General features: G+C 41.7%; 1 protein-coding gene across 1 annotated transcript; it reads left to right on the top strand.

The window, feature by feature from the left end:
• The first annotated feature begins 3,952 nt into the window (after window positions 1-3,952).
• IGSF10 (immunoglobulin superfamily member 10) lies at window positions 3,953-24,816 on the top strand. The gene is made up of 6 exons (XM_054585289.1): window positions 3,953-4,146; window positions 5,521-5,650; window positions 7,977-8,367; window positions 14,357-18,694; window positions 19,157-20,057; window positions 22,908-24,816. Exons 1-6 carry the CDS (start codon window positions 3,953-3,955, stop codon window positions 24,814-24,816), a joined length of 7,863 nt encoding a protein of 2,620 aa, XP_054441264.1.

Below are 24,816 nucleotides of genomic sequence, written 5' to 3'. Positions count from 1 at the left end.
TCTGGAGGCTGTCTTCATGGATAGCGGGGATGGCGATGAGGGAGGGAAATATAACCCAAACAGAAACAAGGGCATTTACGTTCAGTTCTCTAATAATTTCTTCCACAAGAGAGGCTTTTCTAGTTGGGCCAAACACAAAGTCCAAGCTGCAGGTATCACGGCTGTTCATGGCTAACTCCCAGCCTTCAGAAAGAACATCAGGAAAGTTATAAAGAACTTATAAAACACACTCACACACACACATATACACACATCCCAGACAACCCAGTTACAAAAAATGGGCAAAGGACCTGGATAGATGCTTTTCCAAAGAAGATTTAGAGATAGTCAATAGACATATGAAAAGATGCTCAATGTCACTAATCATCAGTGAAAAGAAAATTAAAACTACAATGAGATATCACCTCACATCTGTCAAAATGGCCATCATCAATCAATCAACAAATGAGTGTTGGTGAAAATGTGGACAAAAGGGAACCCTTGCACATTGTTGGTGGGAATGTAGACTGGTCCAGCTACTGTAGAAAGCGGTGTGGAGTTACTTCAAAAAATTAAAAATGGAACTGCCTTATGATCAAGCTATTTCACCTCTGGGAATTTATCCAAAGAAACCCAAAACACTAATTCAAAAGAATATACACATCCTATGTTCTTTGCAGTGTTTTTACAATTATCAAGCTATAGAAGCAGCCCAAGTGCCCATCACTAGTTGTGTGGATAAAAAGCTGTGGTACATTTACACAATGGAGTATTACCTGGCTATTAAAAAAAAAAAAAAAAAGGAAACTACCTTTTGCAACAGCAGTAGACCTGCAGAGTATTATGCTAAGTGACTACCATATGCTCTTACTTATATGTGGAATCTAATGAACAAAAGCTAACAAAAAAGAGAAACAGCCTCATAGGTACGGAGAATGGACTGGCAGCTGTCAGAAGAGAGGGGGGGTTGGGAAGCTGGGTGAAAAAGGTGAAGGGATTAAGTGAAAGAAAACAGAACTCACAAAAAACAGTATGGTGATTACCAGAGGGAAAGGGAGGGTGGGAGAAGGTTGAGGAAGGTAAAGGTGGTGATGGAAGGAGACTTGACTTGGGGCGGTGAACACACAATACAATATACAGATGATGTGCTATAGAACTGGATACCTGAAACATAATTTTATTAACCAATATCACCCCAATAAGTTCAATAAAGAACTTCGAGGAGACACAAAACTGAGGACAGCCAGTGGTGATTAAAGCAGCCCTTAACCCTAATGACCCTGCTGTCAAGAGGTGGACAGGAACAACGTGGGTGTGGAAGCACCGCCCCTGAAACTGCCCCTGCCACCAGCCAAGTGACACCTGGAGAAACCCCGGGCATCGAAAACAGAGACGGAAAAGCGGCCCAGGCAAACGGGTGAACCGGGTGAACCGCTCGCTTTTAGAAATAAAGAGCGTGAGGGTCTCTTATTACTCATCCCTGTGCGGCGAGCCCCAGCGGTGTCCCCAGACACACAAGTCAACGTCACCCCACTCCAGCCCCGCCTTCTTTCCCTCCTCTCTGGAAGAGCCCTGCGACCTGAGCCCCGGGCGGCTGGGCTGAGCTGCAGACAGTGCGGGCGGCGGGAGCCCACGGGTCACCTGGGCAGAGGTGAGCCTCCCGCCAATCCTTCCCCGGGAAGGGGACAGGCGGACCTGCGAGCGGCTTTGCAGCGGGAATGCAGCGCGCACGCTGCCCGGCAGGGTGGGACGGAGAGGGTCGGTGGGAGTGGGAGGAGGCACCGAGGAGGGAGACGGGTTAAAGAAAATAGGGCAAAGTCACTTTTTTGTGACTGATGCCGGGCAAAAGACACACCCTGAGTAAAGATTTATCAGTAGGAAACGATCCTTGTTGCTTCACCTATAGCAAATTTGTCCCCCCCCCCCCACGCCCCCCAAAAAAGACAAATGGAGGACAAACTCCTGGGACCTAAAGGTGAAATGGAGTGATGTAAGTAGTTACGTTTAAATGACAACTTTAAGGAGGAAAAAGGAAATTTAAACACCTCCACGTTGCCTTTTGTTTCTGTAACAACAGTTAGAATCGGGGGATCGGTCACAGCCGCTGAAGTTGTGGGAGTGCCTCGAGGTCTCTCCCGGGCACTGCTCCTGAGCCGCGCGCCAGGAAGGCTGAGCCACGGGCTCACTTTGGGAGCAAACCTCACTCAGGTTCGGATACAATTTTCCGTTTCCCAGGAAGATCTTCTGTCTCTGCCTGTGTCAGGAGAGGATTCCAGGACCAGCAAAGAAGAGCTCAGGTATTGTCAGTTTCTATTTCGTTATATATATTTTCAGGTTGAAGTTTGTGGACCCACTATCCATCTTCTCTTGGAGCTTTGATTCTCTTTTGAAGAGCCCTTCCGTGGGCATGCCTACTTCTGCTTTCTAGCTGAGCAAGAGAATTGCCTGCATCCTGCTGTTCCTTTCTGTGCTCGTTTAAGGAAAAGATGGAAATGTCTCCTAGCAGACAGTTGTTTACAATTTTCGTAACCAGATGGTCACAGTGACAGAAGTGGTTGTGATTAATTTTATACTGAATTTTAATTTGGGCTACACTGGAATAGTAATTCCATTATCTTTATATCTATAGGAAGATACAAGTAATTCAACACCCATGTTGTCTCTAAGCTCAGTTTATGGCCAAAGGATGGGTGCTGGTAGAATCCAAAGGAAATCATTCTATCCTAAGGGATGCTGAGATTTTAAATTATGAAGGCCACGTTTCTTAGAAAAGCATTATCATTATTTTTATTGTAACCCTCTATGTTCTGAATTTCAGGAGAAAATAAGGTTTGGATTCCTGGGCTGGCCCCACATGTGGGTTACAGATAACATTTTCCAACAAGCTGAGCACATTTCTTCCCTGGCAATGCTCCCCGACCCCCAGGGCTGACAGGAGGAAGAGAAGGGACCAGGGAAGCAGGCGGAGGGATGTGCCGAGCGGAGCGGGAAGCGGACAGCACCACGCCTGCGCGGGGCAGTGTGGCCGCTCAGTGCCCGTGCCCGGCCCAGGCGCGCTCAGCAGTCGCTGTTGTTTGTGGTCATTGTTTGGCAGTGAAATGTGCAGTGTACCCTTTTTTTTTTTTTTTTTTTGGCAAGGTTTAAGGACATACTAGAAAGAGACCTATTCAGTCTTTCAGTGGATTATTACAGCTCATAAAAGTGTTTTTGAAGAAGGTTTAATAAAATGAAAACACAAATACAGCATAGGGCTAAAGTTGGTTTACAATTATTCCCATGGAAAATAATACAATAATTAATAAATAATAATACAAGAATAAACTGTGTTTCACGTACTCATAACTGTAAACCTACTTTTGTCGCACCTTGTATATACATTTAATGATTAAAAATGTTACAAAATTTAGTTTGATACACACACACATATACACAGAAACATATATACAATATATATAAAAGGCTAGAAGGGGTACAGCAAACTTTTAATGATTATATTTCAGTGGTGGGAATAAAAGTAATTTTAATTTTTTCTATGTCTTTACAGCTTCCAAATTTTCTGTCATACACATGTATTTTATGAATAGTTTTTAAAGTCCATCTAAAAGAACTAATGTATAAACTGGAAACTAAGCCTTATGTATTTCAGTTGTCACAATATCTTTATTTTGGTCTTAATTTTCTCTTTTTAATGACTCCCTCAGTAATAGGGTTTTCTGCTTTTTATGAACAAGTGAAAAGCTATAAAGGAATTTTCAAAACAGTAAATATCCCACTTGATCGCAAAGTTCCAAGTGAGGCCAGCCTACACTATGGCTTTGCACAGAGTAAGTTTTACTATAAAAGTTGTGAACAAAATTGGCCACTTAGGACCCTTCAGGAAGGTCTCTGAGATTAGCAGCTACAGTGTGCCACAGTACTGCGACTTTGCTCAAACCACAGTTATAACTCTGAGTTGCGATTTTTTTTTTCCAGAATGAATGTGAAAGGCAGGAGAATCTCCTGCTTTCTGGTGTCCTTCGCTGTGATCTGCCTGGTGGCCCCGCCCGGGGGCATGGCCTGCCCTCGCCGCTGTGCTTGTTACGTGCCCACAGAGGTGCACTGCACCTTTCGGTACCTGACCTCCATCCCAGACAGCATCCCACCCAATGTGGAACGTATCAATTTAGGGTGCGTGGGGGCCCTCATCCTGTCTCTTTCTCAAGAAGGGATTGTCCCCTAACCACTTATGACTTTGGGAGATTAGCCACAATTGTAATAAACTTTCTTTTCTGAAATGAGCACATGAGGATCTTAAGTTTGTTAGGGCAATAAGAAAATTTAACTCATAAACTTTTATTAAGAGAAAGTTCTTCTGCAGCCTGAAGTCACTCTTGGTAGGTGGGGAGGCCCATGACTATTGAGAAGCTTCATTCTGGCTATGTTTGTGCTGTAGAATAAAATAGCCCTTGTTAAGGACTAGGGTTCTGATAACTAGTGAGAGAGAACAGGACAATTAGAAGCATCCTCCTATTTGTAAAAGATATACGTGAAAAGTGGGCTAAATTCTTTTTGAAGGCCCTTGGGCTTTTTTCCCATACAAACTGACTGATTTAAAATGATTTTTAAAATGCATACCTAACTAAATCTACTAAAAGGTGACTACATGTTAAAAGTTCATGAAAAACTACGTGAACACATGTGTATTCAAACTTAACAGAATTTGACATTAGTGAGCCAATGGCTCCTATGTGCCAAACACAATGGATGGTACTGGAAATTCAATGAACAAGGCTTATATTCACTCCTGGAAGCTATTGTTAAAGGGAGAAAACGGTTGTACATTCAGTACAACTTAATAAGAAACATAATACAGTAAAGGAACTTAGTAACAATCACTGATAGTAACCGTTATCATTAATTGTGTGCTTACTATGTCCTGGCATTCAGCTAAGCACTCTTTATGTATTCATTCATTTAATCCTCATAACCTTTTTGGAGTAGGTTCTATTCTTTGCATTTTATAGCTAAGAAAACTGAAGCACAGAAAGTTTACTAATTTTATTCAGGGTTGCTCCTAGTATTCACTACCAAGTACCTGAGTTTATTATCACGGCCAAACCATTTGGCTTCAGACCCCAGGTTTCTTGACTGTTTTATAATGATGCATTCCATCTGGGAGCGTGAGGGGGCCATGTGGTAAAAGAATGGGCTGGGTCTTAACAGTGTTCACAAAGAGAGGAGGAGGAGTCACGGCATTCCAACCTGGAGGAACAGCACGCACCCAAAGGTTTGAAAATGAGCAGGAATGTGGCATGTTCCAGGAATACAAACAAGGTGATTGTAACCGAACTACAAGGGCTGGGTGGAGGGTAGACCTTCTGTGGCATCTGATGAATTTCAATAATATTTCAAGCATTGTATTATCTTCTTAGAGCACAGATAAAACAAGAGAGGCATTGTGTGTGTGTGTGTGTGTGTGTGTGTGTGTGTGTGTGTGTGTTTGCTTTGATGTTTGAACTTTGACAGGCTTAGCTTATGCCTAGAATGTCATTTGTATTTCAGGTACAATAGCTTGGTCAGATTGACAGGAACAGATTTTTTGGGCCTGAATAAATTGGAGTTACTAATGCTGCACAGCAATGGCATTCACACAATCCCAGCTAAGGCCTTCTCGGATTTGCAGGCCTTGCAGGTGAGAGCGGGTGGGGACGGGACAGATTAAAGAGGTAAGATATCCCTCCAAAAACTGCCTGTTCCTACAGCATCTCCAAATCAACATTCTGTAAATCAGAAGCAGACATCAAGGGAGAATGTCAAAGAATTGATTTCTTTTTAAATGCAACAGTATGTGGAAATTCAAATAATAAAAAAATTCTAAAGCAAGTTTTCTCATGCCTCAGGCTAGTATAGCCAGTGATTACTAATCCTTCAAAATTTAATCTTAAAGTGCTGCTTCTAGTCATGTTTCATCTGAGAACTGAATGTGGTTCCTAAAAATAATTGCTGTCTTAGAAGTTAGCTTTCTATACAGCAATATACTTTTTTTTCCAGTGTCACTTTATGTATTTATATCCTGTTGTGTTAAAAAAAACTTTAAGAAGTTGTAGAGACTTCCAAGAATGTGTCAAATACTGTAAGAATTATCACTGCAGTAGGTGAGAAAATAAAAGATAAAACCAGTCTGAGGATAAGCACGAAGGGAGCGCAGTGAAATGCAGACATGTCGATCGGGACATCTGCTCTGCTAAGTTGGACGTGAGGCTTTCAAGAAGCTCACAATTCATGATATCTATAACTTTTAATCAATAAAAATTAATAAAAGTACTTTTTTTAGAAGAAACACAACCACATCTGATTTAAAATCTGTCTCTCATAGTGTCAGATAAAAATACAGTGTACTAAAGTCAGTTACAACCTTATAAAATATAACATGCCAGTATGCATAGAGCCTTTTGACAACACACCAGGGCTGTATAAAGCCATAGAATTCAGTCTAGTATGGGATTCTTTTCATTTGGCTTAGTCAGGCTCTATTTGAAATATATGCATTCAGAGGACTAGATGGAATACATATCCTTCATAAAATTCTCCACACATGTATACTCTTGACCCAGTTTTGAATAGATATTGAGGATCATCGACTTTGATTTATTTTATTTATCTTATTTGTAGAGAGAGGGGAAGGGAGGGAGAAAGAGAGGGAGAGAAACAGCGATGTGAGAGAGATATTGATCAGTTGCCCACAACCACCCAAGCATGTGCTCTGACCAGGAATCGAACTGGCGACCTTTCACTTTGTAAGACTATGCTTAATCAACTGAGCCACGCGGGTCAGGGTAAGGACCATTGAGTTTGAAATTTTCCTCACAGGTAATATTAGAGGCAATGCTCTCCTCTGTTGCCAGTTTAACTGTTTTTGCTTATTAGGGAATTAGTCATTCCAGAAAAGCATACTCTCAACAGAGATGACAGAATAGGTCAAATCAGGAAAAATTATGAGAAACCCATTGTTTTTACCAGCATTTCTGTGTCTTTTTTGGGGGGGGGGGGGAGACAAATTGTGGTCAACTAGTAACTGCAGAAGAAATTGAAGAATACCCATACACTACTGCATTATTCAAATATTATTTTAATTTTAATTCAAAGTAAATTAAAATCATACTATTCATAACAGCCAAAAGTGGAAAACACCCCAAGTTTTCATGAATTTATAAATAGATAAACAAAATACGTCACATGCATGCAATGAAATGCTACTCAGCAATAAAAAAGAAATGAAGGGCTGATGCATGCTCAAGATGGGTAAGTCTTAAAAATATTAGGCTAACTGAAAAAAAAAAAAAGCCAGACACAGAAGATCACCTATTGTATGATACCATTTATCTGAGTGATGAGACTAGGCAATTCCACAGGAACAAAGGAAATTAGTGGTTTTCTAGGGCAAAGATAAAGGAAAAAAATGACTGAGTATTTACTTTGGGGTGATAAAAATTCCTAAAATTGGATAGTAGAGATGGTTGCACACCTCTGAATTGTGTATTTTAGAAAGGAAAAATTTTACAGCATGTGAATCATATATCATTAAACCATTATAAATGTGAAAAATAAATTAAAATCAATATATTTTTGTGAAAAATTCAGATGCAAGAAAAATTAACTTGAAATATCAAGATACTTTTAAAAAACTTAGCAAGGAAATTTTCAATTATATGCAAAAGTAACATAAAATAAACCCAATGTGGCAACACCCAGCTTCAGTAGTTACCAGTACATAACAGATCGTTTCACTAGTGCTTTCACTCACCTCTTTTCCATTTCATTGTATTGTTTGGGAACAAATCCATGATATCATAATGTTTCATCTATAAAAACTTCTGTACATATCTCAAAGTTAAGGAATATTAACTCAAACAAGATACACCCACTGCCTCCTATTAATCTCAGCATATGTTACATTGATACGCTTTTCCCTTTTGTGATAATTCCTTTGACTAAATAAATGTTTTCTTTTTTCTTAGGTCTTAAAAATGAGCTATAACAAAGTCCAAAAACTTCAGAAGGATACTTTTTATGGCCTCAGGAGCTTAACACGGTTGCATATGGATCACAACAATATTGAGTTTATAAACCCAGAGGTTTTTTATGGACTCACCTTTCTCCGACTTGTGCACTTGGAAGGCAATCGGTTGACTAAGCTCCATCCAGATACATTTGTCTCTCTGCACTACCTCCAGATATTTAAAACATCTTTCATTAAGTACCTGTACTTGTCTGAAAACTTCCTGAGCTCCCTCCCTCAAGAGATGATCTCCTACATGCCTGACCTGGAAAGCCTTTATCTTCACGGGAACCCCTGGACCTGTGACTGTCATTTAAAATGGTTGTCTGACTGGATACAGGAGAAGCCAGGTACGTAAACTGCTTATTTCTTCTTTCTAATGCAACAGTAGCAACCTGCCTGCAGGTGCTTTATTGGTGAGAAGGCCAAGGTAATTTAGGTGGAAAAAAAGAAGTCTAAGTAATAATTCAGATAACAAACGCTCTTCATTCTTTCATGAATTAATTGTTCATTGTTTCAAAGGTTAGCTATCCGGTCACCATACCTGGCTTCTGGCAAAATTACAAAATAAGAAATGTGTGTGCGTTACACTTCCCTACACCATAAGCCTAAAAAACCCTCCCTTCCTCTTCTCTTCTTTTCAGCCCTTCAGTCAATACACAGTTTTCGGAGCTGTGTTTAAGGTTCTGTGCTGGGTGACGGACATGCCAAAGGCACTGTTGCTGCTGTAACCACACTTCTAGTGGGTCACAGATAAGCAAACAGGCAATCAGGGTATGAAATGTCCTTTGATGGGGAAAGTAGAATTTACTATGAAGAATGCAATATCCATTCAGTCAACAAGTGGTTATTATCATCACCCTGGGTACAGGAGGCTGCAGAGAACACGGGGATCAAAAAATGAACAGGACAGATTAAGATCTCTGCCTCCATGGAGCTTGCATACTTATGGGGAAAAAGGGCAAAGAACTAATTACATCATTAATTTTTAAAACCTGATGAAATAATTACTTAAATTAAGTCCTGAAGATAATGACTGAAAAGAACCTCTTGATTGTTGTCATCAAAGGGGGGTGGTTGGTTTCTTTGGAAAGATTGATGGGCGCTGGATTGCCATGTGCGGAGGGACGTGGGGGTGGGGTGCCATCTACTCTTTAGAGAGGTTTGGCTTGAAGTAAGGGAGAAAGGTGGCAGCCACATGCATAGGTGCAGTCAAGCAGGAGACTTGAGTGTGTTCAAGGAGATTAGGTTGCTGATAAGGTGACAACACTGCAGAAGGAACAGATCATCAACTGAGCAAGTCCTCTGAGAAGACTGGGGGAACAAGAGATCCAGCCATAGCTGGAGGGATTTCTTTAGGAGGTAGGATATAAAAGGTGGGCACAGAGGCAGATGAGTTCCTAGGGCTCATGGAGGAGACAAAGAAAATTTGTGTTTGATGGCTTTCCCTCCTTTGTGAAGTTGTGCGAGGGGTGTCTGAGGGAGGTGGGAGGAAGGGGCCAAGGTTGGAAGCTTGAGAAAAGTGAAAAAGTTTAAAGTTACTGCTGTGAAATATATTTATATGTATTGTGTGCATATATATACAATCATATATGTATGTATGTGTGCATGTATGTAGTTAGTTAATAAAAAGTCAAAAGTTAATAAAAAAAAACATTAGCTGAACACTGTGAGGTATATTAGACCAATAGATACCATCTTTGCTTTCCAGGAGTTTAAAATCTTTTAGGTGAATAGGTTAAACATATAAAAAACAATTAGGCTATGAATGAAAATCATCAAATAGTTATATTGAAGATTTAATTCTATAGAAGCTCAAAGTCAGTAAAAATACTCTGCCTTGACTAAAAAGGAGAGAAAGAAGGCTGGGGCATAAGGGATGCATCAACAGAAGAATGAGAGAGAAAGAAGCAGGGTTGTAACGCACTCAGTTTGTGGTTGACATTGTGCTGGATGCTTTCTATTTAATCCTTAATTTATAGACGAGGAAACTGAGGCATAGAAAAGTTAGGTATCCTGGGCTAGTCATTTAGACCCTTTCTGCCTCAGTTTTCTCACCTGTAATATAGGAATAATAACAATTGGAAAGAATAATTAAAATTATACATACAAAGTATTTGGCAAAATGTATGTCACAAAATAAGCAGTCCATGAATGTTTATTTTCTTTTCCACCCAGGTCACACAGCTAGAAAAAAAAAATATCAGAAGCTCGAAAGTCCAGATCTTTTTCTGAAATGTATTTGGGGCTTTATACATAATAAAGGCAGAGAGCACAAGCTTCATGACGAGGGCGATGAATGGCCCAGTTTGCCTGGCATCGGGTCAGCATAGTCTGGCAAGTGTTTTGAAGTCCATTGAGGGGAGTGCTAAATGCTAAGTCAAAATGTTTGTATTTTATCCTTTAAAAAAAAGAAAGATATTACAGTGAAGGATTTTGAACGGTTCGCCTACTGAGATGCATTTTAGGAATCACCAACCTGTGAGCTGTAGACAGGGTGGAGAGGGATGGGGAGAAACAGTAGCCCAGCTAGGAGGTGCTTGGGATGGTTCATGACTGGGGAATGACAGGCTGAACTATGAGGGCACCACACCTGGATGTAGCCTCACAGACATTTGAAAGGCAGTAGGGCTTGAGTGGGGATTTCTCAATACTTTCAAATGCCATGGAGAGATAAAGAAGAATGATGAATGAGAAAGAACTACTCAATTCTCATGTGATTGTTAGCTGGATTATAGGGGGGATGATGGTGAGCAAATAGAGAAAATTTATCTGAGAAATGTAGCAGTGAAAAAAACAAAGAAGTAAAATGATGCCCACACACACTCTCTTTCTGCAGAGAGGAAATGATTCTGGGTTCAGTTCCCACAGTGTCAAAACTACTTGCCATTTTGCTAATTACATGCTTGGGTAGTAAAATCAGGTTAATATATATTTTGTTAGCAGCTATCATTTCATCAAGTAGACTATACCACCGTAAAACATCAATTATTTTATGTACTAGAGTCAAGGGATTGGCCTACTGCAGCCCACATGCCAAATCCAGCTCTCACCAAGCTTTTGTAGAGTTCTACTGGAAAATAGTCATGCCTGGTTTTTACATATCCAAGCTTCCTTGGAGCTACAGTGGTACAGTGGAGTCACTGGGCCAGAGAACTGTGGTCCACCAAACCCAAAATCTTTACCATCTGGCCCTTTACATGAAAAGTCTGCTGACCTTGGCCTAAAGAACAGAGCCTGAGCTCCTTAGCCTGGTATGCCAGGTCTTCCCAGGGTGCTCCTTGACTAATTTTTAGCCTCACTTCCTTCCTTTCCAATTTGCAGCCACTCTCCCACCCCAGACACACCTAACCCTGTTTTACCACCTCCTCCCTGCTGCTTCCCAGCCTGCAACACCTTTCTTTCTTTTCCTCCTGCTGGCCTCCCCGCCAGCCAGCAAACTCGGCTCAGCACTCACCTTTCTGGGAAGCCTGGCTGCTCCTCCACACACCGCATCCCTGTCAGAATGATCACTTCACCACTTGTGGTTTGCCTATACTTCTGTTCTTGAATGGAATTTTATTATGTTTATTTGTATTGTATGTCTGTTGCCTTTCTAAGTCTAATTTATTGTCCTTAGCCCCTAGAATGTGCCTAGAACAGAGTAGGTATCAATAACTTTTGTTAAACTAAGCTTTTATCAACTACATAGCCATTTTGATGGTGAATACAAATGCCTACTACCCATCAATCATCTTAATATGTCCCAAAACTCTGTGTGTGTGTATACATATATATCAAATAATAAGCAAACCCACAGTGGCTAACATTTTTCAGCTGTGTCTACATAAACAAGTGTTCTCCTTTTGACTGAGAAGCCTTGATGATAATCCTACAACACTCATGAATCAGTCACATTGACTTCTTTTTTGCAATGCATTTCATCTTGCATTCCAAGAGATCTGACAGCTTCTTGTGCCTTCAGTTGCCACACTTGGTGTGTGATAGGCAGTTCTTTGGCATATATCTTGGTAGTCAAATGTAGCACAGCTTCATCTATTTGTGTTCTTCAGCTCTTAGGTTCCAAAACACTCCTAGGGTTGCTTTTCTATAAAATATGGCTTTGTGGCCATTTCTCTGATAAACATTTGTTTTATAAATATTAAATTTATGTCCTGCTGCTTGCCGTTTCCATACCTTTCTGCACACACAGTAACTACTTGTTTTAATGCCAAAGTATGGTGTAATCTTAATAAATATATTTTAAATGGCAACTGTAATACACGTATTACCAACAGTACATGTAACTCAACTAAAGAAAAAGCTCTATAAGTAAGTGACAGTATTTGATGTGTGTAGGCAGTGGTAGCTCTAGCAAGACTGCCAGCTGTTTGGCTGCTCCTGGAAAACACCTTCAATTGTAAGTCACCTTAATTCATAAAAAGAATGGTCTTAGGATTTGGCCTGCCTCCCTCCCTCCCTGCCTTCCTACAGTCTTCGCTGAGCAGCGATTGGCCAGGCCTGGGACATACAGATGAGCAAGCATGGAGCTTCCAGCCTTGTGGGAAGACAGACAACTAGATAAGTCATTCTAATAGTGGGTGATGAGGGGCAGGATAAGAGAAGTGGGAGGTACCAGAACGTAAAGCAGGGAGCCCATCTGGAAGAAGTGCTGCTCTGACTGGGCTATGAAGGATGTAAGTAGTGGGGCAGTGATGAAAGAAGACGTGTCAGACAGCAAGTGTATGGGAAGCAGAGCTGATGGGGCATGGCAGAGTTGGGGGATGGGAAGCATCTGTGTGGCTGAAACCTAGAGTGATAGAGGGGATAGAAGTGCCATAATCAAATTTGCATCTGAAGCAAAATATCTGATGGCTGGGGCTAGCTAACACTGGTCCAGGTGTTAGCACTAAGCATACCAAGATGTGCACCTAATTCTGTGACAAGTTATAATTAAGCCAGAAATCTACCATGTTCTGTGCTCTAGCAGGGTCTGAACTCTGGGTACTGCTAGGTAGGTAAGGCAGCAGACCTGGTTGGTAAGTAGGGAATTAAGAGCCCCTTACACATGCTCAAAGGTCTATGCATCCTCAAAGGTCTTTACTCTGCAGAGGCTTAGACTCTAAAATTTGCTGAATAAAGATAAGTAGCCAGATCTATATGGCATGACTTCCCACACTAAATGACATACTGAAGGGTTTTAGTCCTTGGTCAGAGGGATTTAAGCCTTCGAGCCTTTGAGAGGACTTGTTCATATGTGGAAAGGAGATGTGACCCTGTCCAGCCACTCTGGCAAATGAGATCTTCCAGGAAGTATAGTCTTCCTTTAAAAATCAGTGTCTAGGGCATGAGATGGGAGCTACTACATGGAACAGCATGTTAAGTCCCTGGCTGCATTTTATGTGAATGCAGCCCCTTGTACCCCTTACCAAGTATTTCAGTGATCAGCCATTTTTATTTGGCTTACCAGAGTGGTCTTTTTAAATGGCAAGGTATGTGATATGGGAACACCTGAGAAAGGGGCTTCTATGATTTGGAAAGGCTTAGGCTGTTCCTAGTCCTATAGGACTTTCAGGCTTCAGATTTCACCAAAATGTCACATTTGAAGGGCTGCACATTGCTTAGGTACAATGTTCTCCCTCATTAAACCCAATCCTCCTCCAATGAGTCTATGCCTACCTTAGTCAATCCAGTTACCAAACTCATGCTGTGTCTGTCTTCTCTCTTCCACTCAGTCACCTCCATGTTCAGCCAGATCCTCACCTCCTGCTGATTGGTTCTACCTATGTCATTATCTCCTGCATCCATCTGTGTCTCTCCATTCCTACTATGACTAAGCTAGACCAGGTCAAGATACCTTGTAGTTCAGTTATTGTTCTTTTGGATAATGGAAAGTAAGGTGGGGTTTTAATGATATGCAAGGACTTGTAAGTGATAATTTATCAAACAGGTTATCTTTTAAAGGACAGTAAAGTTCTATGACTCAAAACATTAAAAATGAACATATAGAACTCAATTACTGTTAAAAAATGTAACAAACCTAAGCATGTCAGTCTGTTGTTTCCCCAGATAAGGAAACTCCTCATTCCACTAATATATATTGAGTAGCACATATATATTGGGCACTTTCTACAAGACTGACAAAATCTTTGTGCCTATGAATATAATATTATGACAGGATATATAGATAGTATGTTTTTAGAAATCAACACAAAGACCAAAAAAGTAGGAAACTTTCTATTAAACACTAAAATTTCCAAAATGTTTCAAATTCTAGTACAAGCTGTTTCTTCAAAACGTTCAAATGTCAATTCATAAAGAGACCAGAACTGGCAATAATTTAGCTGTCATTTTTTCTAGACATAATAAAATGCAAAAAAGACAGAAGTCCCTCCAGCTCTCAGCAATGCCCACTGTGCATGAACCCCAGGAGCTCCAAGGGCGAACCCTTAGCCACAGTCCCTGCTGCAGCTTTCCTGTGTATCAAGCCAACCATCGATCCAGCTCTGAAACAGAAGAGCCAGACTATTCTGGAAGACAGCAGTTCTGTGTCCATCTCTCCCCCAAATTTCATGGCACCCTTTGGCTCCCTCATTTTGAATATGACAGACCAGTCTGGAAATGAAGCTAACATGGCCTGCAGTATCCAAAAGCCCTCAAGGACATCATCCATTGCATTCACTGAAGACAATGATTATATCAGGCTAAATACATCATTCTCTACAGTTCTGGTGTGTAACATAAATTACAGTCACATTCAGCCAGTGTGGCAAATTCTTGCTTTGTACAGTGACTCTCCTCTGATACTAGAAAGGAGTCACTTGCTCACTGAAACACCACAACTCTGCTACCAATATAAACAGGTGGCTCCTAAGCCTGAAGACATCTTTACCAACATAGAGGCTGATCTCAGAGCAGATCCTCCTTGGTTAATGCAAGACCAGATTTCATTGCAGCTAAACAGAACTGCCACCACACTCAGTACATTGCAGATCCAGTACTCCAGTGATGTTCAAGTCACTTTACCAAGGTCAGAGATGAGCCCAGTGGGACACAAATGGACCATGATTCCCAGGGATAACAATATTAAGCTGGAACACACTGTTTTGGTCGGTGGGACTATTGACCTAGACTGCCCAGGCCAAGGAGACCCTGCCCCACATTTGGAGTGGCTTCTAGCTGATGGGAGTAAAGTGAGGGCCCCTTATGTCAGCGAGGATGGAAGAATCCTAATAGACAAAAGTGGGAAACTGGAACTCCAGATGGCTGATAGTTTTGACACAGGCATATACAACTGCATAAGCACCAATTATGCTGATGCAGATATTCTCACCTATAGGATTACCGTGGTAGAGCCCTACATAGAACCCTATCATGAAAATGGGGCTCATCATACTGTTTTTGTTGGTGATACACTTGACCTCCCATGCCATTCCACTGGTATCCCAGATGCCTCTGTTAGCTGGGTTCTTCCAGGAAACACTGTGCTCTCTCAGTCCTCAAAAGAGAAGCAGATTCTTAATGGCACACTGAGAATATTACAGGTCACTGAAAAAGACCAGGGTCATTATCGTTGTGTTGCAGCCAACCCATCAGGGGTTGACTTTTTGATTAACCAAGTTTCTGTCAGAATAAAAGGGCCAAGCCCAGTGGAGCATAATGTAGAAACAGACGGATCTGGATTTGATGAGCCCAGTCCCATTGTGCACCTGAAGGATCCACCAGCTGCACAGTTCCTTACAACTGCTTCAGTGGGAGGTGAGTCTGGGAAACAAGCCCTGAGCACAAGTAAGAAGCACAACTATCGAGATTTAATACACCAGCGGCATGGAGATTCAACAAACCAACGTTTTAGGGAGCACAGAAGGCAGTTCCCTCTCTCTGCTCGGAGAATTGACCCACGACACTGGGCAGCACTTTTGGAGAAAGCTAAAAAGAAAACTATGCCACAGAAGCAAGAAAATACCACAGCAAGACCACCTTCACTGGTCACCGAACTCCTGAAAATAGCCAGTGAGGAAGTAGACTCTTCAGGCATGCTCCCTCCAGATGAGGAGTTTATGGTCCTGGCAACTAATGTCCCCGGTGTTCTGTCAAGGACAGTGTCTGCTGATTCCAAAAATATATCTGATAGCCCTGTGGCAGCTACGACTACTGGCATGGAAGTCTCCCCAGTTGTCAGTCCACACACGCTACCACCCGAAAACCCAACAGATTTCAAACTACCTACTACTACTAAAACCACGGCTATGTCAAAGAACACAAACCCAACCACATCAAGCAAAAGGGAAGACAGAAACAACCAAAATTTAGCCACTGCCCTTCCTCTATTACCTGCAACAACTCCATTTCAGGATGCCGATGACACAGGCAGGAGAAGAGAGCCTTTGCGGAGTGCACCCCCAATAACAGTGGGGATGGTGATCAAAGATGTCAAGACCAAAATGCTTAGCAGTGTTGACAGCAAAGCTGATGTATTCTTAGCATCAGAAAATGTCGTGAATGGTCATCAGACACCTGTAACAGGAGGCAGTGAACCCAGAAGCAATAACTTCCATGATCACATTATTCAAAAGCTTAGCACCTCAAGGCCCCCTTCGGGCCAATCCAGTGCTGCTCATTCTCAGTTACAGATTCCTAGAAACAGTACAGCTAACACCCTACTCTCCAGACGCTTTGTCAGACGGAGGAAATTTTGGGGAAGGGGGCGAATTATCAGCCCATATAGAACTCCAGTTCTCCCAGGGCATAGATATGGCTTTGTGAGGTCAACCTCCAGAGGTTCTTCTGAAGGAAGCACCACTGTGTCTTCTGCCACAGAGGTCAGTGCAGCGTGCCCATTCTGTTCTCTCCGAGACAAGTCCCCCACTGCGGGAACAACCTTGTCTTTTCTAAGTTCTTCCCCCGTCACCCTCCCCGAAGCTGACATCGCCAGAGTCACAGCAGAGTCTACAACTCTTGTCGACAATTCACCATTATTATTTAATAACAAACCAAATGTAGATATGGAGAAAACAACACCCACAATAAAATATTTCAGTGCTGAAAGCACCCAAGTGACTCCAGCTGGCACAGTCATGACTCATGCCCCGACATCTGTAACTATGGAAAAAGCTCATAGAAGATATAGTAGTTACCCCAGTGTGTCTAACATTAATGAAGCTAAAAGACATTCAATGATATCAATTCCAGGTCCCACCACTGAACCATCTATGCCTATGACTATGGCCATTGCAAGATTTCCGAGAAAGAAAATTCCCTGGCATCAGATCTTTGTAAATAACCATGCCCGAACAGACATGTTAAAGCATCAGCATAAATTGGGTTCACAAAAAAGCACAGCCACAGTGCTTCCTAAAATATCCCCTGCTTTACCCACAGGTAAAGCCTCCCCCTTTCGCTTCATAGCACACTCAGCAAATCTGATGCAAAGTCCATCTGTAACACTGGCTACAACTCACCATGATACCACCAAAACACACAGTGTTAGAAGTCTCTCCACAGTGAAGGAGCTGCCCTTCCCACCCAATTACCCCACCCTTCCTAGCAGCTCAAGCAAGGAATCAAGTACAAATTTCACATCAATGCAAACAGCCACGCTGACAACTCCTCCTACTGCCCCTGCATCTATCATTATCAATAAAACCCCAATAGGCAGGCTCAGGACAGGGAAAGTGACAAGCCAAAAAGAGCCTCCCGGCAGAAATGACCCAGACAGATCCCCCAGCCAGAGTTCTGGTTTTACCACACACCCTGCTGTGACACTTCCTATTCCAGCCACAGCAGCAACTTCAGTCAAGGCCAGTGTCTCTGCTTTCATTCACCCCCTCTTAGAAAACACCAAAAGAATTTCAAGCACAGCGGATCTTCACCCAAGAACGCTTAACGGGATAGATGTATTTGAAGAACCACCCCAAGAAACTACTCAGGCTTTGAAGAGCACAGCTGCTTCCGAAACCACTTCGTCCAGCGAACTCCAGCGGAGGACCACGGCGAGGAGCACAACAATTGGCCACTCCACCATGCCGACACTCCTGAGCAGCGGGGCCGCTCCCGTGCTGACCTCCACCTCCCCTCCCTTGAGCGATCAAAGTGCAGTTGCTAACAATGTGACAACTCCTATTTTCCGGATGATGACAAATACAGTGTTCCAGCTGCATGAACCCTCAAGGCACAACGCTGATCCACAACAATTAGCAGCAGAGATTGCAGCATCTCCCAAGGCTCATCCAAATGCCAAGTTCATAGCTGGAACCACCTACTTTATCTACTCCAATCTGTCATATTCTCCTCCTGTACCAGCACTAACAACAGTTGGACCACAGAGTCCTAAATCGACTCCTGTCTGGTCAGAAGATCACTTTTGGCATAAGTCCCACCTGAAAATCTCTCAAAAAGGCAAAAAGCCAGGAGTGAGTATGCTGCCTGCTCTAGGCTTGCCAGAGGACACCACTCATGCTTCTAATTGGGAAATTCAGAAAACTGCAAAGAGTGGCTCTGATAAGACACAGGTTCAAAAAATAACACCTTCTGAACTCCTTCCCTTTGAGCCTTTGTCTAGGAATACATTTGAAAGGCCGAGAATAGTTGGGGGAAAAGCGGCAAGTTTTACCGTCCCGGCTGACTCCGATGCCTTTCTCCCCTGCGAGGCTGCAGGAAATCCCCTGCCCACCATCCACTGGACCAAAGTCTCATCAGGTATTTAAAAGCTTGTCTTCTTTACTTAGGAAACAAGGGAATGACTGTGTTATGTTTCAGGGCTACACATCCAAAGAATCAACACCAGTTTCAAATTTCCCCAAGATACAGAAACTTTACTATCCTCATTTGACATTTGCTGCATGGCTTTCTTGCTCAGTAGAAGGTTTTAAACTGTATGTTAATTAAGAACATTCTAAAAAATACTTTGAAAGCAGATCCAAAGGAACATGATTTGAAAAAAAAAGTAATTGTTTGTTGAACAATTTGTCGGGCTTTTAAATTAAAGCTATGGGGATACAAAAATTCCAGGAATGATTTTAGCAATGTGAAGACTAGGTATCCTAATTTTAAATGTATTTGTTCTCCATAGCCTAACAGAAAGATAGCTTTCCACTTGAACAATTTGTTTTCTATCTAAATGTTGATGACTTATGGCTATATATTTCTTTCTTCTATCAGGACTTGATTTGTCTACAAGGAAACAGAATAGCAGGTTCCAGGTGCTCCCCAATGGCACCCTGTCCATCCAGAGGGTGGGTGTTCAGGACCGTGGCCAGTACCTGTGCTCAGCATCCAATCCATTTGGCATAGACCGCCTTCATGTCACCTTGTCCGTGGTTTCCTATCCCCCCAGGATCCTGGAGAGACATACCAAAGAGATCACAGTCCATTCCGGAAACGCCGTGCAATTGCAGTGCAAAGCTGAAGGCAGGCCGAGGCCAATGATTTCCTGGATCCTCGCAAACCAAACAGTGCTTTCAGAATCATCCAAATGGAACAGGCAGGCCCTGGTGACATCTGACGGAACGCTGGTTGTCCACAATCTCAGTGTGTATGACCGGGGCTTTTACAAATGCATGGCAAGCAACTCCGCTGGCCAGGATTCCATGCTGGTTAAAATACAAGTCATTGCCGCGCCACCTGCCATTCTAGAACAAAAGAGGCAAGTGATTGCAGGGACTCGGGGTCAAAGTTTGAAACTGCCCTGTACTGCAAACGGGAATCCTCAACCCAGTGTCCACTGGGTTCTCTCCGATGGCACCGAAGTGAAGCCATTACAGTTTATCGATTCCAACTTGTTCTTATTTTCCAATGGGACGCTGTATATAAGAAACATCGCCTCTTCAGACAGAGGCACCTATGAATGCATTGCTACCAGCTCCACGGGCTCGGACAGAAGGGTAGTAATTCTCACAATGGAAGAACAAGAGACCATCCCCAGGATAGAATTTGCATCCCAGACGTGGAATGAGGTGAATTTTGGGGACAAATTGCTACTGAACTGCTCAGCTATTGGTGAACCCAAACCCCAAATAATCTGGAGGCTGCCATCCAAGGCTGTCGTTGACCAGTGGCACAGGTAAACCACAACCTGGGGTTGAGATTATCTTCTGTATCTACTTAGCTGTACAACTTCTGCAATGGAAAAATAATACAGTAAGTTTTAGAGAACAGTATTAGAGAGCCCAGACTCAGCACATAAACATAACATTCTCTAGAGACCTAATTTTTTTGAGATTAATATAAAATAATATAAACTATATATAACTAAGCTTCTTACATGTCTAACTCTAAAGGCCAACTTCTTATTGAGTTTACATAGTTCAAAGCAAAATGAAAATCTCATTTGTTTTCAGTTGTGAGTTTTAAAATGGTAACTGCATAAATGTATTCATAATCTCTGGATGAAAAAAGACTTCAATTCAATGAAGGTTTTGAAGAGATGGACTCCATCCATTATTTGACTCTTTAAAGTTTCTTCTTAAACATTTTAAATTTTAGTATAACCTGTACTTAATTGCTTCTATCTTAAAATTTCAAAGCACTTTGAGTCACAGCATTAAGGCCTTCACAAAGTGAAACACAGATAGGACCTCCTCACTCTGAGGTTGTCAGACTCATATACTTTCTCTAATGTACTGTTACAGGCTTATTGACACTGATTTTTATCTGGCTTTCTGTATAGTTTAAATAATCTTTGAAAAGTAATAATTATAGCTTGAGTTACTAATTTTTGCCATTTGCATGACCTTATGCAATCATTTTCTATGACAAAAAGATGGGGAAAGTTATATTTTATATATTTGCTTTTTGTTAATAGAAAACACCATGCAGGACAAATTTAACATAATAGATATGAATTTATATTCCTGCTGATAAGTTGAATATATTTTTCTACTGTCACACTATAAGTTGGTTGGTATTGAATGTCATTAATAAATTTCACTTGTGATCTTTAATTCAAAAATAAACATTTTCAAATTTTCCAATAATAAGGCATCAAAATCACTTGACTGTTAATTTAGATTTAAAATGAAAAAACATTGAGCTATGAAGTTTAGAAATAACATGCTAGTTTACTATATGTACGAGTCCCTATTATTTTCAATGCTTATCAGTTTTTGCACTTAATATTATAATTTCAGTATATTTTCTTTGCCCCCATATAATTATAAGCATTTCACTAATGTTGACTGCCAGTTCTCTTTTGTGAAATTAAAGCATTAAAATAGATTCCAAGGCACAAGGGGATGCACCTGAAATGAGGTCCCACTTAATTCCAGTGCAAGTGATGAAGGACATGCATTGAGAAGTGACTTTAGAGTAGTGGCTCTCGGACTTTGGTGCACAGGAGAATCATTTCGAAAACATGGAATCCAAATACCAAGGCCACATTCCACATCACTTAAGTCAGAAATTCCAGAGGTGGGACCCAGACATCAGTTGTGTAATATAAAATAATTATTTTATATTTTAATGCGCACCCAGGTTCAAGAATCAATGTCTTTAGAAAGTATTGGGCAAAAATGAAAGAAGGGGGCAGTGCAGCGTGGTGCAAAGCACAGGGTTTGAGGACCAGCCCTGTGACCTGAAGTAAGCGACGAAGCCTCTCTAAATATCAATGTTTTAGCTGAATAGTGAGGAGCTCCTGGAAGATTTAGAAGTAAAGGCAAAGCTCCTGGCAGTCTCCATCCCTTTATTAAGTGTATCCATTATTTTACCTTGGTTTACACATCAGAAAAGTCTCTTGCATACTTGAAAAACAAAATTAAAAAAAAAACAACACAACACCCACCAGTGTTTTATAATGTTCTACTACAATACTTTCCATACTTTTTATATGTTTGCTGGAGAAAAAGTGACTTGAGACTGTTTGACTTGGTTAGCAGTTACACTATGGAAGATTGCCTACACTTTTCTCTCCAGTTTCACTTACCTGCTTAGATCACGATGCCAAAAAATTTAAGAAAAACATAGATTTTCAACTATTGGGTGTTCTAATCATGTTTTTAGTACCAATTTCCACTGATCTTTCTGAAAAACTGGATTTAGTTTTAACAGGAAATACCTGCCATCTGATGGCCTGCTATGGTAAGGGCAGGCTGTGTAGTTTGCTTCAGGGAGAAAAATGGTGTTCCACACAGTGCAACATAATGCGAGGACCAGAGTCACTTTTGAGCTGCCTGCAAAGGGCGGGGGCTACAGCAAGCCTCTAGTAAGTCTTACACTGGCATTTTCTCTCTTTATAACAAAGTAGTACTTACTTTTTAACCAAATATCTCTAAATATTTTGTTACTAATACTCCCTAAAAAGTATAATCTGGTTTCTTTTCTATGTATGTATGAAAGTTCTTTACTGACATATTACAGAATGATCACTTGATATGTAAAATGGTCAAGAAAGTTATGTGTCAAGGAGGACCCCAAAACTTCTAGCATTCTCACCATTATAATTTAATTTTTTTTTTTTTTTGAGAGAGAAAGGGGAAGGGAGGGAGAAAGAGGGAGAGAAACATGAGAGATAGGTTGTCTCTCACAAGGTCCCCAACTGGGGACCTTGCCTGCAACCCAGGCATGTGCCCTGACTGGGAATTGAACCAGCAACCTTTAAGTTCACAGGCTGGCGCTCAGTCCATTGAGCCACACCAGCCAGGGCTGCCATTATAATTTTTAAAAATTTTACCATGTAAAGGAGATTCATTTGAAGTCCATCTTAGAAATACTACTCGTTTGCACTAAATTGCACCTATTCAGTTAGATAATGTCATCTTTCAGTAAATGGCTTAGAAGACAGTAAATAAGCTAGGACTGATTTTATTACAATTTAAGGCAACGTCCATAAAGTTAACCCTATGTCAATAGGGCAACTCCTCTACCCCCTGCCCCTTGCTAATAGCTGCACACTCAAATCAGTCTCTTCTCTCCTTAGAATGGGCAGCCGGATCCATGTCTACCCAAACGGATCCCTGTTTATTGCCTCAATGACAGAAAAAGATGGTGGTGATTACTTGTGTGTGGCAAGAAACAAAATAGGGGATGACCTGATACTGATGCATGTTAGCCTAAAACTGAAACCCGCCAAAATTGATCACAAGCAACATTTTAAAAAGCAAGTGTTTCACGGGAAAGATTTCCAAGTTGACTGCAAGGCTTCTGGGTCACCAGTGCCCAAGATATCTTGGAGTTTGCCTGATGGAACCGTGATAAACAATGCAATGCAAGCTGATGACAGCGGCCGGCATACCAGGCGGTACACTCTTTTCCACAATGGGACACTGTACTTCAACAAAGTTGGGATAGCAGAGGAAGGAGATTATACTTGCTATGCCCAGAACACTCTAGGAAAGGATGAAATGAAGGTCCACCTAACAGTAATAACGGCTGCCCCACGGATCAAGAAGGGTTACAAGGCCAACGTAAGAGTCAAAGCTGGAGACACAGCTGTCCTTGACTGTGAGGTCATTGGGGAACCCAAACCGAAAATATTTTGGCTGCTGCCTTCCAATGACATGATTTCATTCTCAAAAGACAGGTATACAGTTCATGCCAATGGGTCTTTGTCCATCAACAAAATCAAACTGCTCGACTTTGGACAGTACGTGTGTGTGGCCCAAAATCCCAGTGGGGACGACACCAAAAGGTACAATCTGGAAGCTGTGTCCAAGCCGCCATTAATCAATGGTCTATATACAAACAAAACTGTCATTAAAGCCACAGCTGTGAAGCATTCCAAAAAACACTTTGATTGCAGAGCTGAAGGGACACCATCTCCTCAAATCATGTGGATCATGCCAGACAATATTTTCCTCACAGCGCCATACTATGGAAGCAGAATCACAGTCCACAAAAACGGAACTTTGGAAATTAGAAATGTGAGGCTTTCAGATTCAGCTGAGTTTATCTGTGTGGCTCGGAATGAGGGCGGAGAGAGTGTGCTGGTGGTACGGCTGGAAGTATTGGAAATGCTGAGAAGGCCAACATTCAGAAATCCATTTAATGAAAAAATAGTAGCCCAGCTTGGAAAGTCCACCACACTGAACTGCTCTGTTGATGGGAACCCACCACCTGAAATAATCTGGATTTTACCAAATGGCACGCGATTTCCCAATGGACCAGAAAACTCTCAGTATCTGATAGCAAACAATGGGTCTCTTATGATTTATAAAATAACCCGGGACGATGCAGGAAAATACCGGTGTGGGGCAAGAAATAAAGTTGGTTATATTGAGAAATTAATTGTGTTAGAAATTGGCCAGAAGCCAGTTATTCTTACTAATGCACTAGGAACAGTTTATTCTATCAGTGGGGAGTCTCTATCGTTGCACTGTGTGTCTGATGGAAGTCCTAAGCCCAACATCAAATGGACTCTACCAAGTGGTCATATAATAGATAGGCCTCAAATTAGTGGAAAATACATATTGCATGAAAATGGCACCTTAGTCATCAAAGAAGCAACGGCTTATGACAGAGGAAACTATATCTGTAAGGCTCAAAATAACATTGGCCATGCACTGATTACTGTTCCAGTCATGGTTGTAGCCTACCCTCCCCGAATTATAAATCGCCCACCCAGGAGCATCCTGACAAAGACAGGGACAGCCATTCGGCTCCATTGTGTGGCCCTGGGAGTCCCCAAGCCAGAAATCACATGGGAGATGCCTGACCACTCCCTGCTCTCAAAGGCAAATAAAGGGAGGACACATGGAATTGAGCTTTTTCACCCCCAAGGCACCCTTGTCATTCAGAATCCTCGAACCTCAGATTCTGGGACATACAAATGCATAGCAAAGAATGCACTTGGTAGCGACTCTGCAACAACTTATATGCAAGTAATCTGA

This window comes from Pteronotus mesoamericanus, unplaced genomic scaffold (assembly GCF_021234165.1).
Source record: "Pteronotus mesoamericanus isolate MK-2021 breed Mesoamerican mustached bat unplaced genomic scaffold, CSHL_Meso_final contig_82, whole genome shotgun sequence".
NCBI classification, from domain to species: Eukaryota; Metazoa; Chordata; class Mammalia; order Chiroptera; family Mormoopidae; genus Pteronotus; species Pteronotus mesoamericanus.
Note: the sequence above shows the minus strand (reverse complement) of the source record. Positions and strands in the feature narration are given on the sequence as shown.